We start from the raw sequence: 18,943 nt of genomic DNA, 5'->3' as shown, positions 1-18,943 counted from the left end.
AGATGTTGCTAAGCAACCGCATATGTCATCGATGAAGGAGGAAAGATATTGTCGCGTGTCAATGCAACCCGGCCTCAGACATTCTTGGTCAGCGTTACGTGGCGTCATGCTTAAACGCAATTGAGCAAGCAACGGCTTATATTTGATCCAGGCGCGCGCGCTTCAGGTTGACGCTGTCAGCGAATGCAGCGATGCGTGATCGCTTGTCGATCAACGAACGAGAAAAGAAGTTCTCAGACGTTACGTTGAAGAAGGTAAATTTCAGCCGTGGCACAAGACCATGCATTGGTTGTGTTCTTACTTGGAGCATTTTGTGGCTTGGCCAGTTGTTTATTAGATTTAAGTTTAGCGCAAAGTTGTCAATATATCGCAAAATAAAGCTGACTCAGAAAAAAACACGAATTGTTGGTTTCATTCTATTCGCACTTGAAACAACGCTCCAGGCGATAGAATGCGCAATATAAGAATTTTTTAGCGCAGAGATTCTTAAATAAACTACGAATTTTAGGAAAGGCATTCACCGGCGTTGAAGGAATTAAACTTGGTGGGTTGAAGGATCAAAGAAGGGAGTAGGTTAAGCCCAGACAAAACTACGTCACACCAGCAGGTGGTGTGCGGTCCTAGGCCCTGGGCATTTGAATTCTTGCAGAAGTTCCGGGAAAGTCTCTGCGCAAGGTTGAGTTGAATCAGACCGCACGTTGATTCAGCGAAAGCATGGGAAACCAGGCCGATGACGTCATTGAAGAAGACTTAAATGATAAGGTAGAAATTACATGGTTCTGCAGATATTACCAAACCGCCCAATCACATCATTTTACGTAGAATTTGCCCCCGTCAAGTGATGATGACGTCAGTTCCCCCGATGGCGGTTGGGGCTGGGTCATAGTTCTGGCCGCTTTCCTCGTCTATGCCATCGTCTTTGGAACTCTCCGGTAAACTATCTTGTGATGTCATAAAGCATAACCGTGATTACCCTTAACTATCTTTAAACAGATGCCAGAGCGTTCTGTTTGTCCCCATAATGGAAAGCTTCGAAACCGACTTTTCGAGTGTTGGATGGGTGGCTGCGATTGCGTCATCAGGAATAGCGGTGGCAGGTACTTGGCACCTTACGTAGCTTTCGATGACGTCACAAAAATAACCTGTGGCGTTCTGAAGGGATTCTCTCGGCGCCGATGATGACCCGGTTCGGGCACCGACCCACGATAATGGCGGGAGGTTTGATGGCGGCTGTCGCATCGATTTCCGCCTCGTTTGCTCCCAATATGATCCTGCTTGACGTCACAGCTGGTCTTCTCACAGGTTTCCGCGCAAATTTAATTCAAACGTTTCCCCAATTTAGCCTAATTTATACTTTAAAGTTCAGGTGTAGGACTAGGGATGTCTTTTGTTGCGTCACCGGTCGTCATCGGCTTCTATTTCAAGAAGAGGCGCGCTCTTGCGACCAATCTCGCTAGCATGGGTAATTACGTCATCTCAAATTCTATAATGTCGTCATTTAAATTAAACCAACGTTATTTTTGTTCAGGTGCATCTGTCGGAACTTTCGCTCTCTGCCCTTTGAACGCTCACCTCATCAAGGAATTTGCTCTTCCGGGCCACTTCCTCATCTTTGGAGCAATTTATCTCAATTTGTGCGTATGTGGCGCCCTCATGCGTCCACTTTCACTCGAAAACTCAAAGCGTGATCACATGAATGGAGAAGGGATAGAAGCGGATTCGAGAAAAGTCTTGTGGTCGTCGCTTTTCAGACATAAAGCTTTCATTGTCTATTGTCTCTCCCAGGTCGTGTTTGTCGCCGGATTTCTGGTTGGTCAGCTCTACATCGTCCCGTTCGCAGAACAGGAAGTGCGTCATTACTTGATCATTTTATCGCGGCCGCTTGTTTAACTAGCCCCATTTTTTTAGTTGGGCATCTCCAAGCTAAAGGCACCTTTGGTCGTTTCCATCATGGCTGGCACAGAACTTTTTTCGAGAATTATTTTTGGATTTCTTGGAGATTTCAAAAGGTCAGTCCACAATACTGACGACACAGAGCTTGCTTAATTACGTCACAACATAAGATGACTTCATGCAGAACTTTTCTTTCCAGAATAAACCGTTTGTTGATGTTCGCTTCAGTGCTTCTGCTTCTCGCTGTTTGCGGCTTAATCATCCCTTTCACCGACTCCTTTGCAAGTTTAGCCGCGGTCGCAGCTGTCACCGGGTTGTTTCAGGTGATAGACATCATATTACACTTTCCCACGACTTGTACTCACGTGTTTGGTGTCTATGTCGTCACACAGTAACGTTGTATATTTCAGGGCGGGTTTTCGGGAATTTCTATTGTTGTTCTCGCTGACATAGTCGGGATGAAGATGTATGGGACGGCGCTTGGTATCAGCACCTTGTTCAACGGGATCGGCACCTTGGTGACCCCACCTCTCGTGGGTAGGTTTCCCACTGATTTCTCCTGCTCAAGATTACGCGGGCATAAATTATGATTATGACGTAACACAGGTATCGCGGTGGACACGACTGGGCGACCGAGCATCGCGCTCTTCATAAGTTGCGGACTCCTCTTCCTCGGAGCGATCTTGACCTTCGCCATCCACGTGAGTGAACTTCGCTCGCTGTTGATCGAGCAAAAACTATGACGTCATTGTTTTACAGGTCGTGATGAAACTACAACGGGAACGTCCAAATTGATGACGTCATTACATTTATTAAAACAAGCAAAAAGGGCATCAAGCGGTTATATTGAAAATAAAATGTAAACACAAGTGGTCGTAAGCAATCTTAGTTGAACGTAATCAGCATATAAATAAAGTTTGATTATGACAACGCAAACAGAGAAGGTACAAGACGATTGCACGAATATATTTGCTGACGGCTAGACATATGACGTCATGGTTGAAAGCGGTTGAGCTGGAACATCATAATGCTCTTAAAGATGTTGAGCAAATCGTCCAAAGTCCTACGCAGAAAGTAGATTAAGGAAATGCAACCACAATAACTCACAAACGCGCTGGCCACAACGCAAATACCTTCGTTCAGAATTATTTGACAGTCTAGGGACGGCGTTGAGCGCTTCTTCAAAGCTTTTCCTGAACAAACTTGGCAAGTTTTTAATGAGGCAATTTTATTAGGACAGGTTTGAACGCTACTTACTGTGATTGCGGTGATTTGAATATAGACGTCACTTGCTCCATCGCTTCAATGTCCACCCGACACTGCATGGCGCCATTCGCGCTGATCTGGTCGATGCATTGGACCAAACGGAGCAACTCATCCGCTACCGACTCAACAACACTCGTCAAAATCCGAGAAACCATCCCCGAGCAAACCGCAAACACCTGAGACACCAACCGTGTCATGGTGACGTCACACGGATGATAGTTTGATTCTTACTTACCTCTGCATGAATCGTTATGATTTTCATCAGGGCACATTTAATGTACGGCCTCACCCCTGAAATATTAGCACAAGCTTACAACGCACAGAGCTTTGCATTTCAACCCAAGTCACGACACACAAAGCTACCTGTTGGTTTCAGGCAATCGTTCCAGTCGAAGCCCCCGACGTACATTCCCTGTTCCAAGCCACTGATCAAAGGTTCGAGTCGATGCTCAAGGTAAGCACTTAAGAGCTTTTCATCGAGTTCGACGAATGCTTCCTCGCACACCTGAGCATTCAGACGTCATAAACGTTGTCAGATGCGAGCAAAGAACACCACAAACCTGTCGGCATTTTTCAACGTTGGGAAATCCGAGCTGTTGGAATTGCTCTAGATGAGTCAGCACAAATGTGGTCCAGCTGAAGGACAGGTTGCTCATCCCCACCAGGAGGCGTTTCTCCTAAACAACTTCAATAGTTACCAAGACAAAGCGATTATGGAAATTTACAGGTCATACCAATGGGGGAAGTCCCTCTGGAAGGGCGTCGGACTCGGTCTCCTCAAAGAATGAAGTCTCTTCGAAACACGTGACACAAGCCTGAAGAGTCAGTTTGAAAATTGTACACATTAGACCACTGACACTTGCATTTCAGCAAACCTAATCAATGACCGACTACATAAGAAAGCAAAGTCACAAAAATGAAACCGACCACAAACAAGTCGGTGAGGAGTTGGGTGATTTTGCTCTGGACGGCGACTCTGGCAAAGATCGACTCCTCACCGGGCAGTGACATGAGCACGTGTCGGACCACGACCACCAGCTCAGTGAGGACGGTACTGAGCTGAGATGGCTGCGAAGGCAAGGTTTGTCACGTCACAAACATCTTTCAGATTGTTACATCACAAAGCTTCACTCACCAGCTTGGTGATTCCTTTGTTGTTGACATTCCACGTCTCTTTTAAACGAAGCGATCTTATTTCTAAACAAGCTCGAATCAAACAGACTGCCTTAATTACCATACAAGCAAAACCATCGCAACCAACCCTGGGTCGCTTCAAGTAGGAAGGAGTTAAGGGAAAGTACCCTCATGTCATGGATGATGTCATGCAATGACGTCAAAGTCCCATGCGGCAAGTTGAGTTGAGATAAGCCACTTAAAGCTTGCCTGAGAAAGCAATGAACGGTATTAGATGAACCCGCGGTGAGAGGTCAAATCTAAGGTCACCTGATGACGTGGACACAGTCGGATGATATCTGGGCAGGTAGTGGCTCCTCATTGGGCCAAACCCCATAAGACTGTCGCTCTGTGACGTCATCATCGTCATCCACGCAGAGGGTGGCAGGCAGGAAGACTGCGCGGAGAAGATTAACGAATAATATGACCGTGTCCCGCAGCAAACCCTTCAAAAGGAAATGGTTGGACTTGTGTCGCTCGTTAAGTTACGACGCACACACACACAATGCGTGGCGTTGTACGTTAGAGAATCCGTGCAAGCGATCGAGTAACACCGATTAGGGCTCATTCCCACCTTCATCTGCTTTGAATGCTTCGAGGCAACCTGCTTAAGCTTTTCAACGTCGGATATTTTTTCACCCGTTTCGCTTAAAATCACACCGGTTGAGTAATGCTGCCATAAGTTCCAGTGCTCTGGAACCTGACTCACTGCAATCCGAGTCAATTCCTGCAGAAATGTAAAGCCAGTGCTGATAACGACAACATATTGAAATATTTAAGACAAGGTCAAGGACAGTTCAAACTTGTCTCAAGTAAAAAAGAAAAACAATGAAGTCATTACAAAGCCGACCTCGAGATAATCCTGGTTGACCTTCACTCTGCTCTGGTCATCGCCTTGTTCAGCAAATTTTATTGCTAAAAATACAAGATGTTGATGAATTATGTGTTGAGTGAGATTATTTGCAATGCAAGGAACCTCTCTTAAGATGCTGATCCTTGCACCGCATCATGCACTCCTGGATCCACTGATGCTGGTGGGCAAGACAATCCCAAGCAGGATCGCTGGCATCACCAAGTCCGAGAAGATATCGGATCAACATTTTCTGTCTATGGAGGGGAGAGGGAAGCTCTTTGACCTCTCGCTTCAACTGCTCACGAAAATCTGAGACCCTCCGCTCAACCTCGTCATAAACTTTACATAGAAATCTTATTAAGTCTGGGTTCGTTAACCACAGTTGAATGGTGTTAAAAGATGAAACCTTTCTTGAAGACGGAGACATCAGTGTCAGAAAACAATGATTTTGCCTTTTCATAGTCATTGATGACGACGCCGTAATCTCCACGTTGGATGTTCCTCTCAATGTTCAACGGGAGGTTGAAGAGGAACTGAAGCAAAGACTTCACTAAAATTCAATCTTCAAACATGGATTGAAATTGACGAAACGAACCTTAAATCTTTGCAGGACGTTCAATGTATTTCTTATAGAGTCTGCTCTGTCCTTACAGCTGAGCACGGTATCAAACAGTTTATTGGCTCGGCCGCTTGCTTCTGCATACATTGATAACATGTCAAGACTCTTCACAAAAGAAAACTTTAAAATGAGATTTTCGTAGGAACAATCACAATCCTGTGTTGCAAAGTATTTCACCGTTTAATGTTTCTTCGAGTCTCTCGGTGACGTTTCCCTCATCTGACCCGAGATCATCTTTGACCATCCGGTGGTGGATTCCTTCAAACATCAACAAAGTGTAATTTTTCAACAAATTAAGAACTAAAATAGAAAAAAATACAGTTAAAGTTGCATCAGTAAAAATCTGAAGACTGTAATGAATTACTTCAGGTTTCAGTTTTGACATCCTGTTGACACCTTAGCAAGAATTTAAAACCTTAATGTTAAAAGTTCGCAAGTGGCCGATTCCAACCTTGTATTAACGTCATTCGTCACATTCTAACCAAGGAATAAAATATGCATTATTGATGACTTCTACAGCACAATTGAGAAATAGAAGCCAGGAGCTTCAGACTTTTATATCACTGCATCAAAACTTTTCAGGGTTTCCAACTAACAAATAACATCTACAGAGACACATCGGTTGCAATCTATCATGTGGTAACTATGCTTCAAAGAAGACAGGTAAATATAAAAATTAGTTAGGATGTCAGCAACATGATTCTTGACATGATGAGTGAAGTTAAATGTGAGGCGATGAGTGTTGCTCAAGCCTGGGACTGACACCAACAACATCACAAGTTAAGTGAGATGAGTTACTTTAAGTTGAGCTTCATCCTGTGCCACAGATCATTGTTATGTAAAATTTTGTAGAATGTCCTACCAGATAATGTTTCATGAACCTCGAAGAAAACAGGCAGACTATCCTTGACATGATTGAGTGGAGCGTTGTTCGTGTTCCTGTTTGCCCTTCTCTTCATGTAAGCGTGACCGTCCTAACAAACAACAACTCGCAAATTTGAACAACATTTGTGGGAGCTGAGTCATTCAAGTGCCATAGACACATCATATTTTAAGTTAAGGTAAGAAAAGTTACAAACTCTCATAAACCTCATCATTCAAAACATCAAGATTCTATCTTGCTTAAATGGTAGACATGCACTGATGCCGATTTTTACTGATACCGATGTATCAGCCTGTCTCAACATCGGTCGATGTTTGTGACCTTTCACAAAAGCAAAATTTAATGGGATGTGGTATTTTTCTTGTGCTGCACCACATATTATACGATTTTTTAATTTTCCAAAACCTTGTCAGGTAACTTGCCACATTTGCAGTTGTAAGCCCGAGTTTGTACGTGCGCAGTGTTTTGGATACCAAAACGGTCTCTTAAAATTCTTCAATGGTCTCTCGAAAATTTAAATTTCTGCAACTATCGCAAAAAATTAGCGGTTACCGGTTAATTTTTAATAGGTTGCAGTTTTTTGAAATTTCTTAGAGATTGCCAAAGCAAAACTGATGAAAACCCCTGATCGGATGATAACACCTGCTTGGAATGATGTGTAAGCAGCCTATATCGTAGCATACTTATGAATGCAGACAGTTAATTAGTGCTTTCTTTGTCATTTTAATTACTTCTGTGGAAGAAACAATAAATGCATGTCATGTATAGTCCTTTTTCGTTTTAAAGTTTAAGAAATTTATTTCGATAGGAGTTAACGTTCTTTGTTAAGAAAGTTAATAAAAGGTGGAAAAGCAGTTCCAGGAAAAAGTGAAAGGTTATATAAATATGCATAACATGGACTGCAAAGAGACAGCGCATTGGTAAAGTGGCTGATAGATATTTAACATCGGCATCAGTACATTATACGCTAAACTATCTTAGTTTAGGCCCAATTTTTTTAATTCAGGTTAAAACCTGGCAAACTGTGACAATTTACAACATTAATTTCACCTTTAACTTAGAGAACGGCGTAGTTGCGTGCCGCTCCACAAGGTACCACGAGGGAACAAAATTCTCATCAGTTGGGTCGGGACTTCCCCTCACAAACAACTCTGCCAACTGCATTCGGGTTTGTGTTTTATTGCTGAAACAAGAGGTGACTTAAAAGGAGAAACGACAGTTTTCTGCAAGAAGTTGGGTGATGTCGATGTCCCATGCTCACCCAGCTTCTTCTGAGTTGAGTCCAAGGGGGTCAGTTCTGAGGGAAAGAACCTTCGATTTTTGAGCCCGTCCCAGCCTTTGATCGACGTACTCTGTCTCATCAACCCATATCGGGCAACTTTCCAACGGACCTGATAAATAAACATCTTATAACCACTACGGACGACACAATTTTATGGAATATACTGCTGAATGTATTGAATTGAAATGGTTTGAACAGAACCAAATTTAACATTAAAAACAACATAAATGTAATTACTAACCAACTTTTTTAAGCTCAATTCCTGTGAAGTGAACCGTGGATGTGCCAGTTCCACCAGACCGAGTCATGACAATAATATCTCCTTTGCCTACACCAGTTGAGGTCCGACAAACTATTTTCGAAGAAGAAATCCAATCGGCTGTCATCGAACAATTCTTATTACAAATTGCCACACCTGCAAAGACAATCATCACATCTGGATGACAACATTGCTTCATCAATGTCAAGCCTAATGAGTGCAGGAAACAGCAGCATGCAAATCTATTGCTGTTGGTAATTAGGATCAGTTATGTAAGTTCACAAGCATCATGTCAGACAGCTCCTCGAGTTGATCACAGGGCAACGTTAACATTTTTTTGTTACTTGATTTCAAGCCATTCAGTGGTCAAAAATGCTTTTGCCCATAACTCGAAAACCGCTCATCTGATTTTCACCATTCACCTTGAACGGCTGGTTGAGGCAAATGAAGAATGGGGTGGTTGCAAAAGTTGAATTTTTTATTTCTATTATAATGAAATCACTCAACAGAGAAAGAAAGTTATTGTCCCTTTTTTAGAGAGATCACACTTCGCCCGGTGTGCAAATCTTTTGACCAACAAATCTCAGTTGTGCTTCTGCGATACTCTGTAGTCTGGATGGGAACTTACAACCTTGTCAGGTGCATTGCAACAGTGGCATCACTGGGTAACACACACTCATAATGGAACGTGTGGCAACTGCACGCCGAATGTTTTACTCATCATATCATTTTATAATATATAAAAAAAGAAAAGCTAATTGTCTAAATTTATAATAAAGAATTGAATTTTTAGAGCACAACATCCCTCCAAAATTTGAATCGTTGCACAAACGATTTCTTGTCGAAAGCTGCCGCAATTTCCAGTTGAGTCAAACGCCGGCCGCATTATTACAAGCCCAGCACTCTAACAACTCGGCTATCAAACTGACAATGACATGACAAGGTTGTAAGTTCCCATTCAGACTACAGAGTATGGCAAGTACACATCTGAAATTTTTCTTCTAAAATGGCAAACCAAACCAGGGAAAACCGGTGTCTCCAAAGAAAGGAGGCAATAATTATTGCCCCGATTTATTTTGTAAAATTAGTGTTTTAAACCGATTTACAGTCGACTTCGCTTAATTCGGACACTTTGGTTCAGCTCACTTTTGGCTGAATTAAGCGGAGAAACGGCTTCGTCCGAATTAAGCAGAAAATCTATTGTTCGTTTCATGGTCATGCGCAAAGGCAGATAACGCATTTAAAGTACTGTAGTGTTGCATAATAAATGAATTGCAGCTGCGCTATACTGCAGTAATTGGCGCTGATCGCATAAAACGTCTTTGTTTACCTTAGTGAGCAATTTCACTTTTTCTGCTATACTTTTTTGCACCATTCTTTTCTACAAGATGGATGCAATTGTACCGAAGTAAAAGCGACAATGAAGCTGGCACGGCCTTATATGAGTTCATCGTCGATTGTTACTGCATGAATCGTCATTGTTTCACCATAATCACTCATAATGCAGTTGCATCTTGTGTTAAAAGAACAAAGTACTGTTTATTGTGTCATAACCTAACGATAGGTATTGCGAATCTGTGTCCGAATTAAGCAAAGAATTTTCCAAATGAACGGGAGTTTTTTACGTTCAATTTTTACTTTTGTTCCGTTCCCGAGCATTTTGGCCAAAAAATTCGGTTGTCCAGGTTATCCGGTGGCCATATTAAGCGGATTCGACTGTATTTAAAAAAAAAAATGGGAAATAGTGATTTTTTCACCAATTTCTATCGTATAGCACCGCACCATATCTGCACAAGCGCCAGGCAGCCTTGGACCACGAGTCCCAGTGCACACAAGCTGCTTCCTTGCACACCGGTATTTTGCTTCTACACACTAGAGATCTCGGAAAAAACTGCCATATTCTGCAGCTGGTTTGCAGTGAGACAACACATATTCCAACTTAAACAGAAGAATCAACTAAATTTTTAACTACAGTGTAGACCTGTCAGTCTGTATTGTTTTAAGTAACTCACCAAGAATGTCGCTTTGACTTTGTCCGAGATTCTCACCTCGAATGGTCACTTTTGTGCCAGGAGTCCCCTCTTTGGGTGATATTCCGGTTACAACGGGTGCAGGCATTTCGAATATCTCATTCGCTTGCCCGTTACCTGGTGATCCAGATAGCTTACAACCTATAGCTCAATAGCCTAGGCGTACAGTTGAATCGCTAAAAAGAAGGCCTATATAGTCTATAGCTTGGGCTTAAAGTGCACAATCATTTAAAAGTTAATAAACCATTATGTCCTCATCATGTCAATGTATTGTGTGAGATAAAAAAAGGAGAACTGGCAAAAACTGCCAAAAAATCACTAATTTCGAATATACCGCACCTCATCAACTTCTGCCATACGCCAGGGAAATCGGTTCTGAAATATGCCTGCAGGCCTAGCATAGAAGGAAACAATGAAACAGACGATTTTTGGAAAATCGAGTTGTTAGGCCTAATAAGTACCCTACTTCTTGACATTCCATATGCTGTACTCATTTCTGTGATTTACTCAGTCAGTGTGAGTCAAAAACCAGAAAAGCCTTTTAAAGGCTTGGTCTAGAGAGGGTAACACTAATTTTAGGAAATCGAGGAAATGCCGGAAATTGAACAAATACATTTAAACAAAACATTGGCACATCAACAGCATAAAGACGTCCATGTTACAGCATTTACTTTTGTAAACTGTATACATTGAACAACTGTGAATACTAATAATACACGCACGATGCAGGCACCACGTTTATGTTACGAATTAAAACGGAAAACAGGAAGTCCTCGGACCTCGGTAAGCAATGTTATCTATCATTAACGTCTTGTTTCGTAAAGCAGAAGTTTGAAAAAAATAATTCTATATTGTATCCGATTTGTATATTATAATATCCCTTTATCATCATATATACTATATATATATTATATTATATAGTTAGTGATAGCTCGTAAGTCGGCGTTTCGTGCTATTATGGGGGATGCTCCCGGAACGATTTCACTTTTTTTCTTTGGTCATTGCGTTTCCTCCTTCGAAATAAAACATATTGCACTTACCCGTTCAATGCGCCCGCCCACTATGCCACTATGTTTATCCTTAGCTGTGATTCGATCACCAGACCTTTACCCAACAGACGTGTTTGTTCAAAAATAATATAGTGGTTGAGAGAAAATTGAAGTACTGTATACCCAGCTGTTTCCTGGCATGATTTAACAACATACCAGTCTACGAACTTCCTTGTGTACTGCAACCTACTGCGCTCTGCAGCTGCGACGTGCACGAAGCGTAGCGTGTGATGCAGCACGCACATCACCCTCTTTAGGAAGTAGCCTGTAGTTGACTATCCGGTAATCTGGCATTCGAACGACCTTATTAAACGATATTACCCCAAAAATTTGAAATTAATATTAAAGTTTAAGAATCTGTGTTGCCATAAATTGCGCTAATTTCTTTGTTTTAATTGATGTTGTAGTGAAATTAGTTAAACCAAGTGTTCAAAAAAACGCATAGGGCTACCTGCAAAAGGTTTTGCGTTTTTAGTCTATAGCTTCATGAAATCCTGACAAAACCACTTGGGCCTATTTCAAATTCATACAAGGCCTCGAAAAACTTATGACTTAAATTTCATGTGAAAAAACCTACCTTTTGCGCAAACGTGAAATATTTTTGTGGAGTGTGCAGAAATGTTGGGAACCCAAATTGTAATTGTTGTGGCACTTACAGGCTACCGTACTTTTGTAATATTTCAAATATATTTTATCCAATTTAAACGCATCAGACCTGAAAATTTTTAACGCGCCGTCTGTGAGAGTTATGACAAATTAATTTTGTTCGTTTATATCAGTGTTTCTCAAACTTTTTGCGATCGCGTACCACTCATTCGTTTTTTTTACTACACTGCGTACCACCTGGCTCCTGAATGACTTATTTTACTCAAATGTACCGGTATTTATTAGTTATTACCGTTATTACTATACCATAACACCAATGAATAGCAAGAAAACACAATTTAATTTGATAGATGCAACTGTTTCTTCTGCACAAGCTTGTCTATCCGGGGCTGCACATTACTCACAGCACATCGAAAATCATGTTCAGCGGTACGCGGTACCACTTAAAACGCTCTCGCGTACCGCTAGTGGTACGCGTACCACAGTTTGAGAACCAGTGGTTTATATGTATTACTCGTGTGAAGTATTACACAGTAAACATATTCGCCATAAAGACCGCGTACACTGGCGGTAATTGTTACAGTATGAGCGAGGACGATTGATAATTGGTTTTACTTCTGCTTCGATGATATGAGAACTCATTCCTCAAACGGCGTGACTATGCTGTTAGTTGCTTAATTCTGTTTATACAAATTTCTAAATGATAAAATTCCCATTTTTATTTATTATGACACAAAGGCTTCCACCTTCGGGCACAGCTTAGTGAATGTTACATTGCGAAGTAGTAACCAGTGAAATCGATCACGTAAAAAAGGGCCGGTTTCAAACAACACAAGAGTATATATAGGGCACACCAGTTCAAGCGAGGTAAATTATCTGACGTCATTAAGGAGAATTCAAGTCCAGTCAACAACCGAATTACAAAGTTTTATTACTAAACAATTCATGACGTAACCGTCACAGGGTAATTCCCAGACTGAAAAACAGCACCAGTCTAATTGAGGGGATTTTTACGGCATGATGCAGCAAAGGTGATCTTAGATCCGGAGCCGACACCGATCGGAAGATGTATATTTTACCGGAGTTGAACATATAGACGTGCTCATTGGGTAGATATATTGACGAACCATGGCTGCTGATGACATAAGGCTTTACTATTTCATATAACTGCTATGTGCTTTTATTTTAATTTTAAAAAACTTTTTTGCTGGAGACAGAATTTCGGTTTTCTTGCAAGATTCCGCAGCAACTTCATCTGAGCTTGAATCTAAAAACCTCGACTCCGATCGTGACATAGATACCAATATTTTACCAAAATCGCAATATTCTGTGTTTGTCGGACGCTTAATTGTACGTTGCTTTATCTTGATTTGAGGAACATTTCTGCGTACTAATTATATAAAAAATAAATAAGTCAAGCGCAAATATGTCTTGTGATTAGGACAAAAAAATTTGCAGCAAAGTTGTTTTACTGATGAGATGGCCTCTACAAGCGGTGTAAAGGTTACAGCTTCAGGATATCGGCGACTACACGCAAAATGCGACATCTGCTGGAAATGTGACAAGGAAAATATAAAATAAGCAACAGAAATCTCAAATAAAAAATCAAGCAGAATAAAGAGCGGAGTCTTGATGTGAAAACTTTTACACAACTGGCATTATCTGTTAATTTTTAAATTCCAGAATTTCAACAACCCAGAAAAGTTCTTATTGCAATAAATCTCGTGTAAAAGTTAACACTACCACAACTAACATAGCTGGTGGAGCAGCAGCTGAACTACAGTAAAACAATTACAGACAAAATCATAGAAAAACCTAAAAGGGATTTCTACACAAAGTGCAATTGCTGATTGCTACCCTTAACAAGATTATGGACATCAAGGCACAAAAGCATCAAGAGAATGTGGTCAGTGCGGACGTGCGGTCACCTCTGTGGTCAGTGTGCGGGAGACACTCTTCACTTCCTCACGGTTCTGATAATCCTTCAATCTTTTATGTTCTGCCGAATAACCATTTCCAATTCTTGCATGCGCCTTCACGAGGACACCACCGTTCAATATATCTCGTATGTGCTGGACGATTAAGTTTATGGCGACTAAATAACATAAAAAAGTTAGTCACTAAATACTGTTTGTAGGGAACAAATTCATAAACCAAACCATACAAATTGAATATTTCATGAGAATCTTAATCCTATTCTACAAATAGACTCGTGTTCATGTGTAAGAGCAGTGCCCAAGTCAATTAATGTGCAATAAATTCCACTGTGACATAACAATGATGGTGGAACTCAGTGAAGAACATCAGCTCGACTTCAACCTTCACTACTGACAAACAATTGGATGAAGTGCGTCACATGACAAGTCAAAATTACCTGTGTTTTCAGCTCCACGGGGAATGACCACGTCCGCATATTTCTTCGTCTGTAAGAAAAATAAACAATTAAACAAAATTATGAAATATAATTCTACTGCCACCAAGTGGTCCCTATGTTATGTTAATTTTGCTTCGGATTCAAAGAAATTAAAGTTTAGTTTAGTTTGAACGAACCAGAAACAAAGACGAAAAATTCTAATCCACTACAAGTAGAAGTACTGCTGTTTAAAAGTTCTCAAGTATGGAGCGGAACATTTTAAACTACTCAGGTAAGAAGCAGTTTTCAATCTAAAATATGAGGTTGTGAAAGCACAAGTGACTAAGAGCTTGCTAAAAGTAATACAACTGCAGGAAAATACAAAATTTTATGAGTTTAAATAGTTTCAGACATATTTTTGTCCTTTGTCAAAGCACTATTACATGAAATGCGTAAAAATCAAGTTGTACACTGTAGACGGTTTTGTGCGGATGTGAAAATTACTGCAACTTATCTTCGAACTAAAACACTGACTACTTTCTTCTTCAGCATTTGGTAACATACTCATGCACGTTACGTTGGCCTAAAAGCTCAAATACCCAAGAACAAAACAAAACTACTTAAGTAAGCATCCAAAGCAGAAGAAATCTGCTTAAGTAAAACTATTTGGTCACTGACCCCAGCTGAGTATGATGTCATATATGCTGACTCTTACCGGCAAACCAAACTCTTCAAAGGCTGGTTTAACGAACGACGTGTATTGTTGCAAGACGGACTCAAGAGTTCTTCCTCTCTCTGTGATGTCACGAAGAACTGAAAAAGAAAAAGGCTTAAAATTGAGGCAAGATATTGATGAACAAATCTGCAAACCTCTTCGAGATAATCTTGTATCCGCATCACAGTCAACAAACAACTTCATGTTGAAAAGATTTCGAATTTCTTTGTGATAAAAGACTAGAATCCCCTCAAAGAGTATGACATCACAATGGGGAAGCTTCACAAAAACATTTTCCCGTCTAGTTGTAAACAAAAGTTTAAGAAATTGAGATTTTCTGCGACAATGTTCATGATAAAGAATGCTTAAAACCTTTTGTGTGTTTTGAAATCATATTCTGGAATTTGAACTGTTTTTCCATCGACAATGTCAAGTATGGTTTGTTTCATCAGTTCAGTGTCAAAAGCATCTGAAAAAAATCACGACTGATATCGATAAAACGCTACCAGCGTCATAATCACCAACATGACGTAGCAAAAACACCAAATGACCAGGATGGTCGAAGTTGTACTGGGCCTTGTGGGCCAAAGCAATCTCATCTTTCGAGAGATTTTTGTAGAAGTTGTCTTGACTAATGATGACTACTTTCCGCAAGCCATTCCACTCTGAGCCTGCTCCGAGCTTTTCGATTATCTTCTGACAAACTGACGTCTAAAATCAACAAAGTAATGTAAGAATTGTCAACCAAGCTGAGCATATTACATTCATCACAGACACTCCACCGTATTTCGTAGTACGTCCACATTGTACAATAAATGGCTGCTTATGTTTTGGTTTATTAAACGATTCTTAATACATTGTTAAGGCACGTTTAATAAAAGAGAGAAAAAAAGAAAATGATCGTATAAACAGGGGACACAGAAAAACTAAACACGAGTACTTCGATGTTCGGAATAGACGCAAATTACAGTAAGGCAATGCATTTCGTGGGTTTGAACCAGGATTCGTTCTAGAACTGGAAACACATAGAGGTTTACAATCTTTAGTTTACAGTGACATTAAGGTGTTCGGTATTTGGTTCGTAAGTCATTTCACATCCTTTGCACTGGAACGACTTAAGTCTGTTGTTGATTCGTATTACGGCGAATGAGGTACAGGCACATCGCATAAAGGCTGCCGTACAACCTTTACAGTAGTTCGGTTCTTTAAAATTCGGGATTGTTCTTGATGAGCTCTTGTTTCTCCGGATTCGGTTGTGCTGTCCGCATGAGCAGGGGATCATGCGTGTTAGGTTCTGTGGGAGATCGGAAGCATCGTATGGAATTTGTCCGTCCATAAATCCCTGTGCTTCGGGTTCTTCTGGTTGTTCGTCTGATTCTCCCTTTCTATTCTTTCTTTTGTTTCCACGGCTATCACTTTGGTCTCGCTCCAAGGGTCGTTCCGAGGATCGCTCATCGGGGTCTAACTGCGGGCTTTCTTCCAGTGGGGTTTCCGCTCCCGCTCGGCTCTTCTCCGTATCCTTGGTGTACTTTCCTCGTAGTAGTTCGATTGTTCCTGCCAAGGCAGAAAATATTTTTTTACTATCGCTGGGGGGTGGTGGTGATCCCTCCCCGTCGGCTTTTACTGTCTGAGCGGTCGTCATCGGGATATCTCGTTCGTTTCGTTCGTCTTCTCGCCTTCTCTTTGGGCACTCCTTGAATTTATGTCCTTGTTCTGTACAGAAGGAGCATGTTTGAATTTGTCCGAAATAGCTTACCGCACATCTGATTTTTCCCAGGTACAGGTACGATGGGAGTTGGTGTCGTTCCAACGTTTTCTTGTTCACTTTGTAGATCCTCCTTCCATCTTTGATGCCGTATTTATCGACGCCCAAACGTGCTGGGCCTTGAATCTCATATTCTGCAAGGATTGCATCGATGTGTTTCTGTGGGTAGTGGATCGGTACCCATCTGATCGTGAGGTCTATCCTTTCGTCTCCGTGGGCTATGGCATACTTTACTTCCGGCCTCTTTCGAAGTAATTCTGCAAGTCTTATAGCATTGTTTTTTCGGTCTAACGTAATATTTACCATGTTTCCCGGTTTCTGAATTATTCCTTCGATGTAATCAAGCGATATCTTGGTTTCTTTTAGCATCTTGTAGATGTCTTCCCTCTTGCTATCATTTGTCAATTGGATGGTCACCTCGCAATGGTTGCTGTATTCTTCAGCCACATCATTGTTCCATTGTCTTTTAACTCTGTCTGCGTAGGTGAGGGTTTCGGCCATTCTTCACCTATGCTTCCCAGAGATCTAATTCTTCACTTTTTCTTTGCACCTTTCTTCACTTCTTGACGGCTTTCTTATTTCCTTTGCTGGAAACCATTTTCTTGTTATTGCTGTTGTGCGTGATGGCTGCCTGGCTGTCTAATGGTCTAAATTTAGTACTTTACCTTCTAATTGGCTATTTATTCATGTATTATATAAGTGTAAAATACGACTTTGCATTTGTGGTGTCTAGTAAAGTCACAATGCTTTCTATAAAAAACAAAGTAAGGACATAACCATATCAGGCAAGAAGTCCCAAGAAAACTTTGCAAAATGTATCGAAGCATGACAAATGAACATGGACTGTGTTTATACATTCAGCCGAATTTCCAATAGCAGTTATGAGCATATGCTAAAATTTTCTTGTGAGGACACCAATTGCAGCTGTATTTGAGTAGCACCCTGCAATTGACTGCATACAAAGGCATCCTGTGACTGTGCACTTGTCTACTAGACCCGAACACAGAACAAAAGCCATATTTTTGCAAGGCCAGCACTCAAACAACTTAGCTATACCATTATTTAAGATTAGAAACATCTTAATCAAGCGTTTACAAAACACTATGAAGGGTATTTATCATTCCTCGCCAATAGGATTTTTAGCTGGGGTCATATAAAGTGGAAACCACTGCACTATAATTCGAGTCCAGTTTAATTCTTAGTTTAATGAATGGAGCCGATTGGACAGCCAGGTCTAGGCTATAGTACTAGTACAAAACCAGATAACGTCACAAATTGAGTAGCTGGTGTCCAGTATACAAATGTATCCTGTAGTTGTGCACTTCTGCACAACAACCCAGTGGTGCGATACCATTGTAATGTCCTTAACCCTAAGGCGTTGACGATACTCTCCAGTCAGATTTAAGCAGTAGCCAAGCCTACAAGGCAACGCCAGAGGTAATGATGACGAAATAAGGTTATTTTTACCTTTCCAGAAGAAGTTCCACCAGATACACCAATAATAAACGGTCGTCTGTTCTCAATACAACGTTCATATGGCATCGTCGGATCTTCGGCCGTCAACATCTCCTTCTACTAACGGTTTTAAATTTATAACAAAACAAACTTGGCAACGTGGAAAGCCATCGCCCCCCCATGCATTTACTTGCTACCACGGTGAACAAAGATCATAGAGATCACATAATGAATAACCAAAAAAGTTTTTTCTCAAACTGTGAAATCAATGATAGGTGAAATACAGTAAAATTTATTAGCAACTATTATTAGTTATTACTATTAGTAAATAAAAAATTAGGTTAAAAATACTAGAATAAAAATAGATTTTTCAGTATACTCCTAGAATCGATCGAACTTTAGCCGTTTCGACATATATTATATAATCATGTTGAGTTTTGGTTGGTGTGACCGATTATGTCGGTAATAATGTGCTAAAACTTAATTTAGTTTTACTTAAATTCCTTTTTTTAATTTTGCGTCACAAATCAAACTTCTTCTGTCGTTTTGGTAAATTGAATTGTGTTTTAAAGTTTAACAGTTTACGTTATTTGCTTAAGCAACGAATGTTTCGCTATTTCGTTCTGCTTTGCTTGTGTGTTCAGCATTTTATGGTTATATTCTTTCTAGTTTCATGATCTTGCAAGAACGAAGATGAAGGCGATCCGCAAGCAATTTAGTTCCAGGTGCGGGCTATGGTGCA

At 40.7% G+C, this 18,943-nt stretch overlaps 3 protein-coding genes across 5 annotated transcripts; 1 reads left to right on the top strand and 2 right to left on the bottom strand.

Annotated features, from left to right (window-relative positions):
- The first annotated feature begins 117 nt into the window (after positions 1 to 117).
- On the top strand, positions 118 to 2,765 carry LOC143468514 (monocarboxylate transporter 2-like). Its single transcript, XM_076965785.1, has 12 exons — positions 118 to 254; positions 509 to 762; positions 823 to 932; positions 994 to 1,097; positions 1,159 to 1,302; positions 1,367 to 1,462; positions 1,529 to 1,848; positions 1,909 to 2,009; positions 2,093 to 2,216; positions 2,304 to 2,430; positions 2,500 to 2,594; positions 2,653 to 2,765. Exons 2-12 carry the CDS (start codon positions 715 to 717, stop codon positions 2,686 to 2,688), a joined length of 1,305 nt encoding a protein of 434 aa, XP_076821900.1. The 5' UTR covers positions 118 to 254; positions 509 to 714; the 3' UTR covers positions 2,689 to 2,765.
- Positions 2,685 to 11,132, bottom strand: LOC143468484 (exocyst complex component 2-like). Of its 2 annotated transcripts, XM_076965734.1 has the most exons (23): positions 10,598 to 11,132; positions 10,241 to 10,434; positions 8,211 to 8,384; positions 7,949 to 8,078; positions 7,738 to 7,870; positions 6,667 to 6,778; positions 5,982 to 6,062; positions 5,781 to 5,881; positions 5,592 to 5,718; positions 5,309 to 5,524; positions 5,183 to 5,247; positions 4,907 to 5,059; positions 4,603 to 4,778; positions 4,421 to 4,542; positions 4,295 to 4,356; positions 4,087 to 4,227; positions 3,894 to 3,974; positions 3,720 to 3,836; positions 3,523 to 3,664; positions 3,395 to 3,450; positions 3,151 to 3,335; positions 3,027 to 3,086; positions 2,685 to 2,956 (listed from the first exon to the last, which is right to left on the bottom strand). In XM_076965734.1, the coding sequence occupies exons 2-23, from the start codon at positions 10,344 to 10,346 to the stop codon at positions 2,887 to 2,889; spliced, it is 2,610 nt and encodes an 869-aa protein (XP_076821849.1). In that variant the 5' UTR covers positions 10,347 to 10,434; positions 10,598 to 11,132; the 3' UTR covers positions 2,685 to 2,886. The 2 variants fall into 2 exon arrangements, with proteins under 2 accessions (XP_076821849.1, XP_076821850.1); XM_076965735.1 differs by lacking the exon at positions 10,598 to 11,132 and having other exon boundaries at positions 10,241 to 10,580.
- A 2,195-nt stretch (positions 11,133 to 13,327) lies between these two features.
- Positions 13,328 to 18,390, bottom strand: LOC143468519 (uridine-cytidine kinase 2-B-like). 2 transcript variants are annotated; one of them, XM_076965793.1, is made up of 7 exons: positions 18,214 to 18,390; positions 15,533 to 15,692; positions 15,354 to 15,450; positions 15,137 to 15,282; positions 14,982 to 15,079; positions 14,288 to 14,336; positions 13,328 to 14,008 (listed from the first exon to the last, which is right to left on the bottom strand). In XM_076965793.1, exons 1-7 carry the CDS (start codon positions 18,310 to 18,312, stop codon positions 13,821 to 13,823), a joined length of 837 nt encoding a protein of 278 aa, XP_076821908.1. In that variant the 5' UTR covers positions 18,313 to 18,390; the 3' UTR covers positions 13,328 to 13,820. The 2 variants fall into 2 exon arrangements, with proteins under 2 accessions (XP_076821908.1, XP_076821907.1); XM_076965792.1 differs by lacking the exons at positions 13,328 to 14,008; positions 14,288 to 14,336; positions 14,982 to 15,079; ... (1 more) ...; positions 15,354 to 15,450; positions 15,533 to 15,692 and adding an exon at positions 15,798 to 17,333 and having other exon boundaries at positions 18,214 to 18,352.
- Positions 18,391 to 18,943: the final 553 nt, after the last annotated feature.

The sequence above is a fragment of the Clavelina lepadiformis genome, chromosome 8 (genome assembly GCF_947623445.1).
Source record: "Clavelina lepadiformis chromosome 8, kaClaLepa1.1, whole genome shotgun sequence".
Taxonomy (NCBI): Eukaryota; Metazoa; Chordata; class Ascidiacea; order Aplousobranchia; family Clavelinidae; genus Clavelina; species Clavelina lepadiformis.
This window is presented reverse-complemented; position numbering and strand designations above follow the sequence as displayed.

Coding starts and splice junctions, on each gene's coding strand:
- LOC143468484 (XM_076965734.1), bottom strand. CDS start 10,346: ATGCCTGCACCCGTTGTAACCGGAATATCACCCAAAGAGGGGACTCCT. Junction 8,079..8,210: donor AATTGAGCTTAAAAAAGTTG/GTTAGTAATTAC, acceptor TTTATTTATCAG/GTCCGTTGGAAAGTTGCCCG. Junction 4,543..4,602: donor GACTGTGTCCACGTCATCAG/GTGACCTTAGAT, acceptor TTGCTTTCTCAG/GCAAGCTTTAAGTGGCTTAT.
- LOC143468519 (XM_076965792.1), bottom strand. CDS start 17,247: ATGGCCGAAACCCTCACCTACGCAGACAGAGTTAAAAGACAATGGAAC.
- LOC143468514 (XM_076965785.1), top strand. CDS start 715: ATGGGAAACCAGGCCGATGACGTCATTGAAGAAGACTTAAATGATAAG. Junction 1,303..1,366: donor CACAGCTGGTCTTCTCACAG/GTTTCCGCGCAA, acceptor TTTAAAGTTCAG/GTGTAGGACTAGGGATGTCT. Junction 2,431..2,499: donor GGTGACCCCACCTCTCGTGG/GTAGGTTTCCCA, acceptor GACGTAACACAG/GTATCGCGGTGGACACGACT.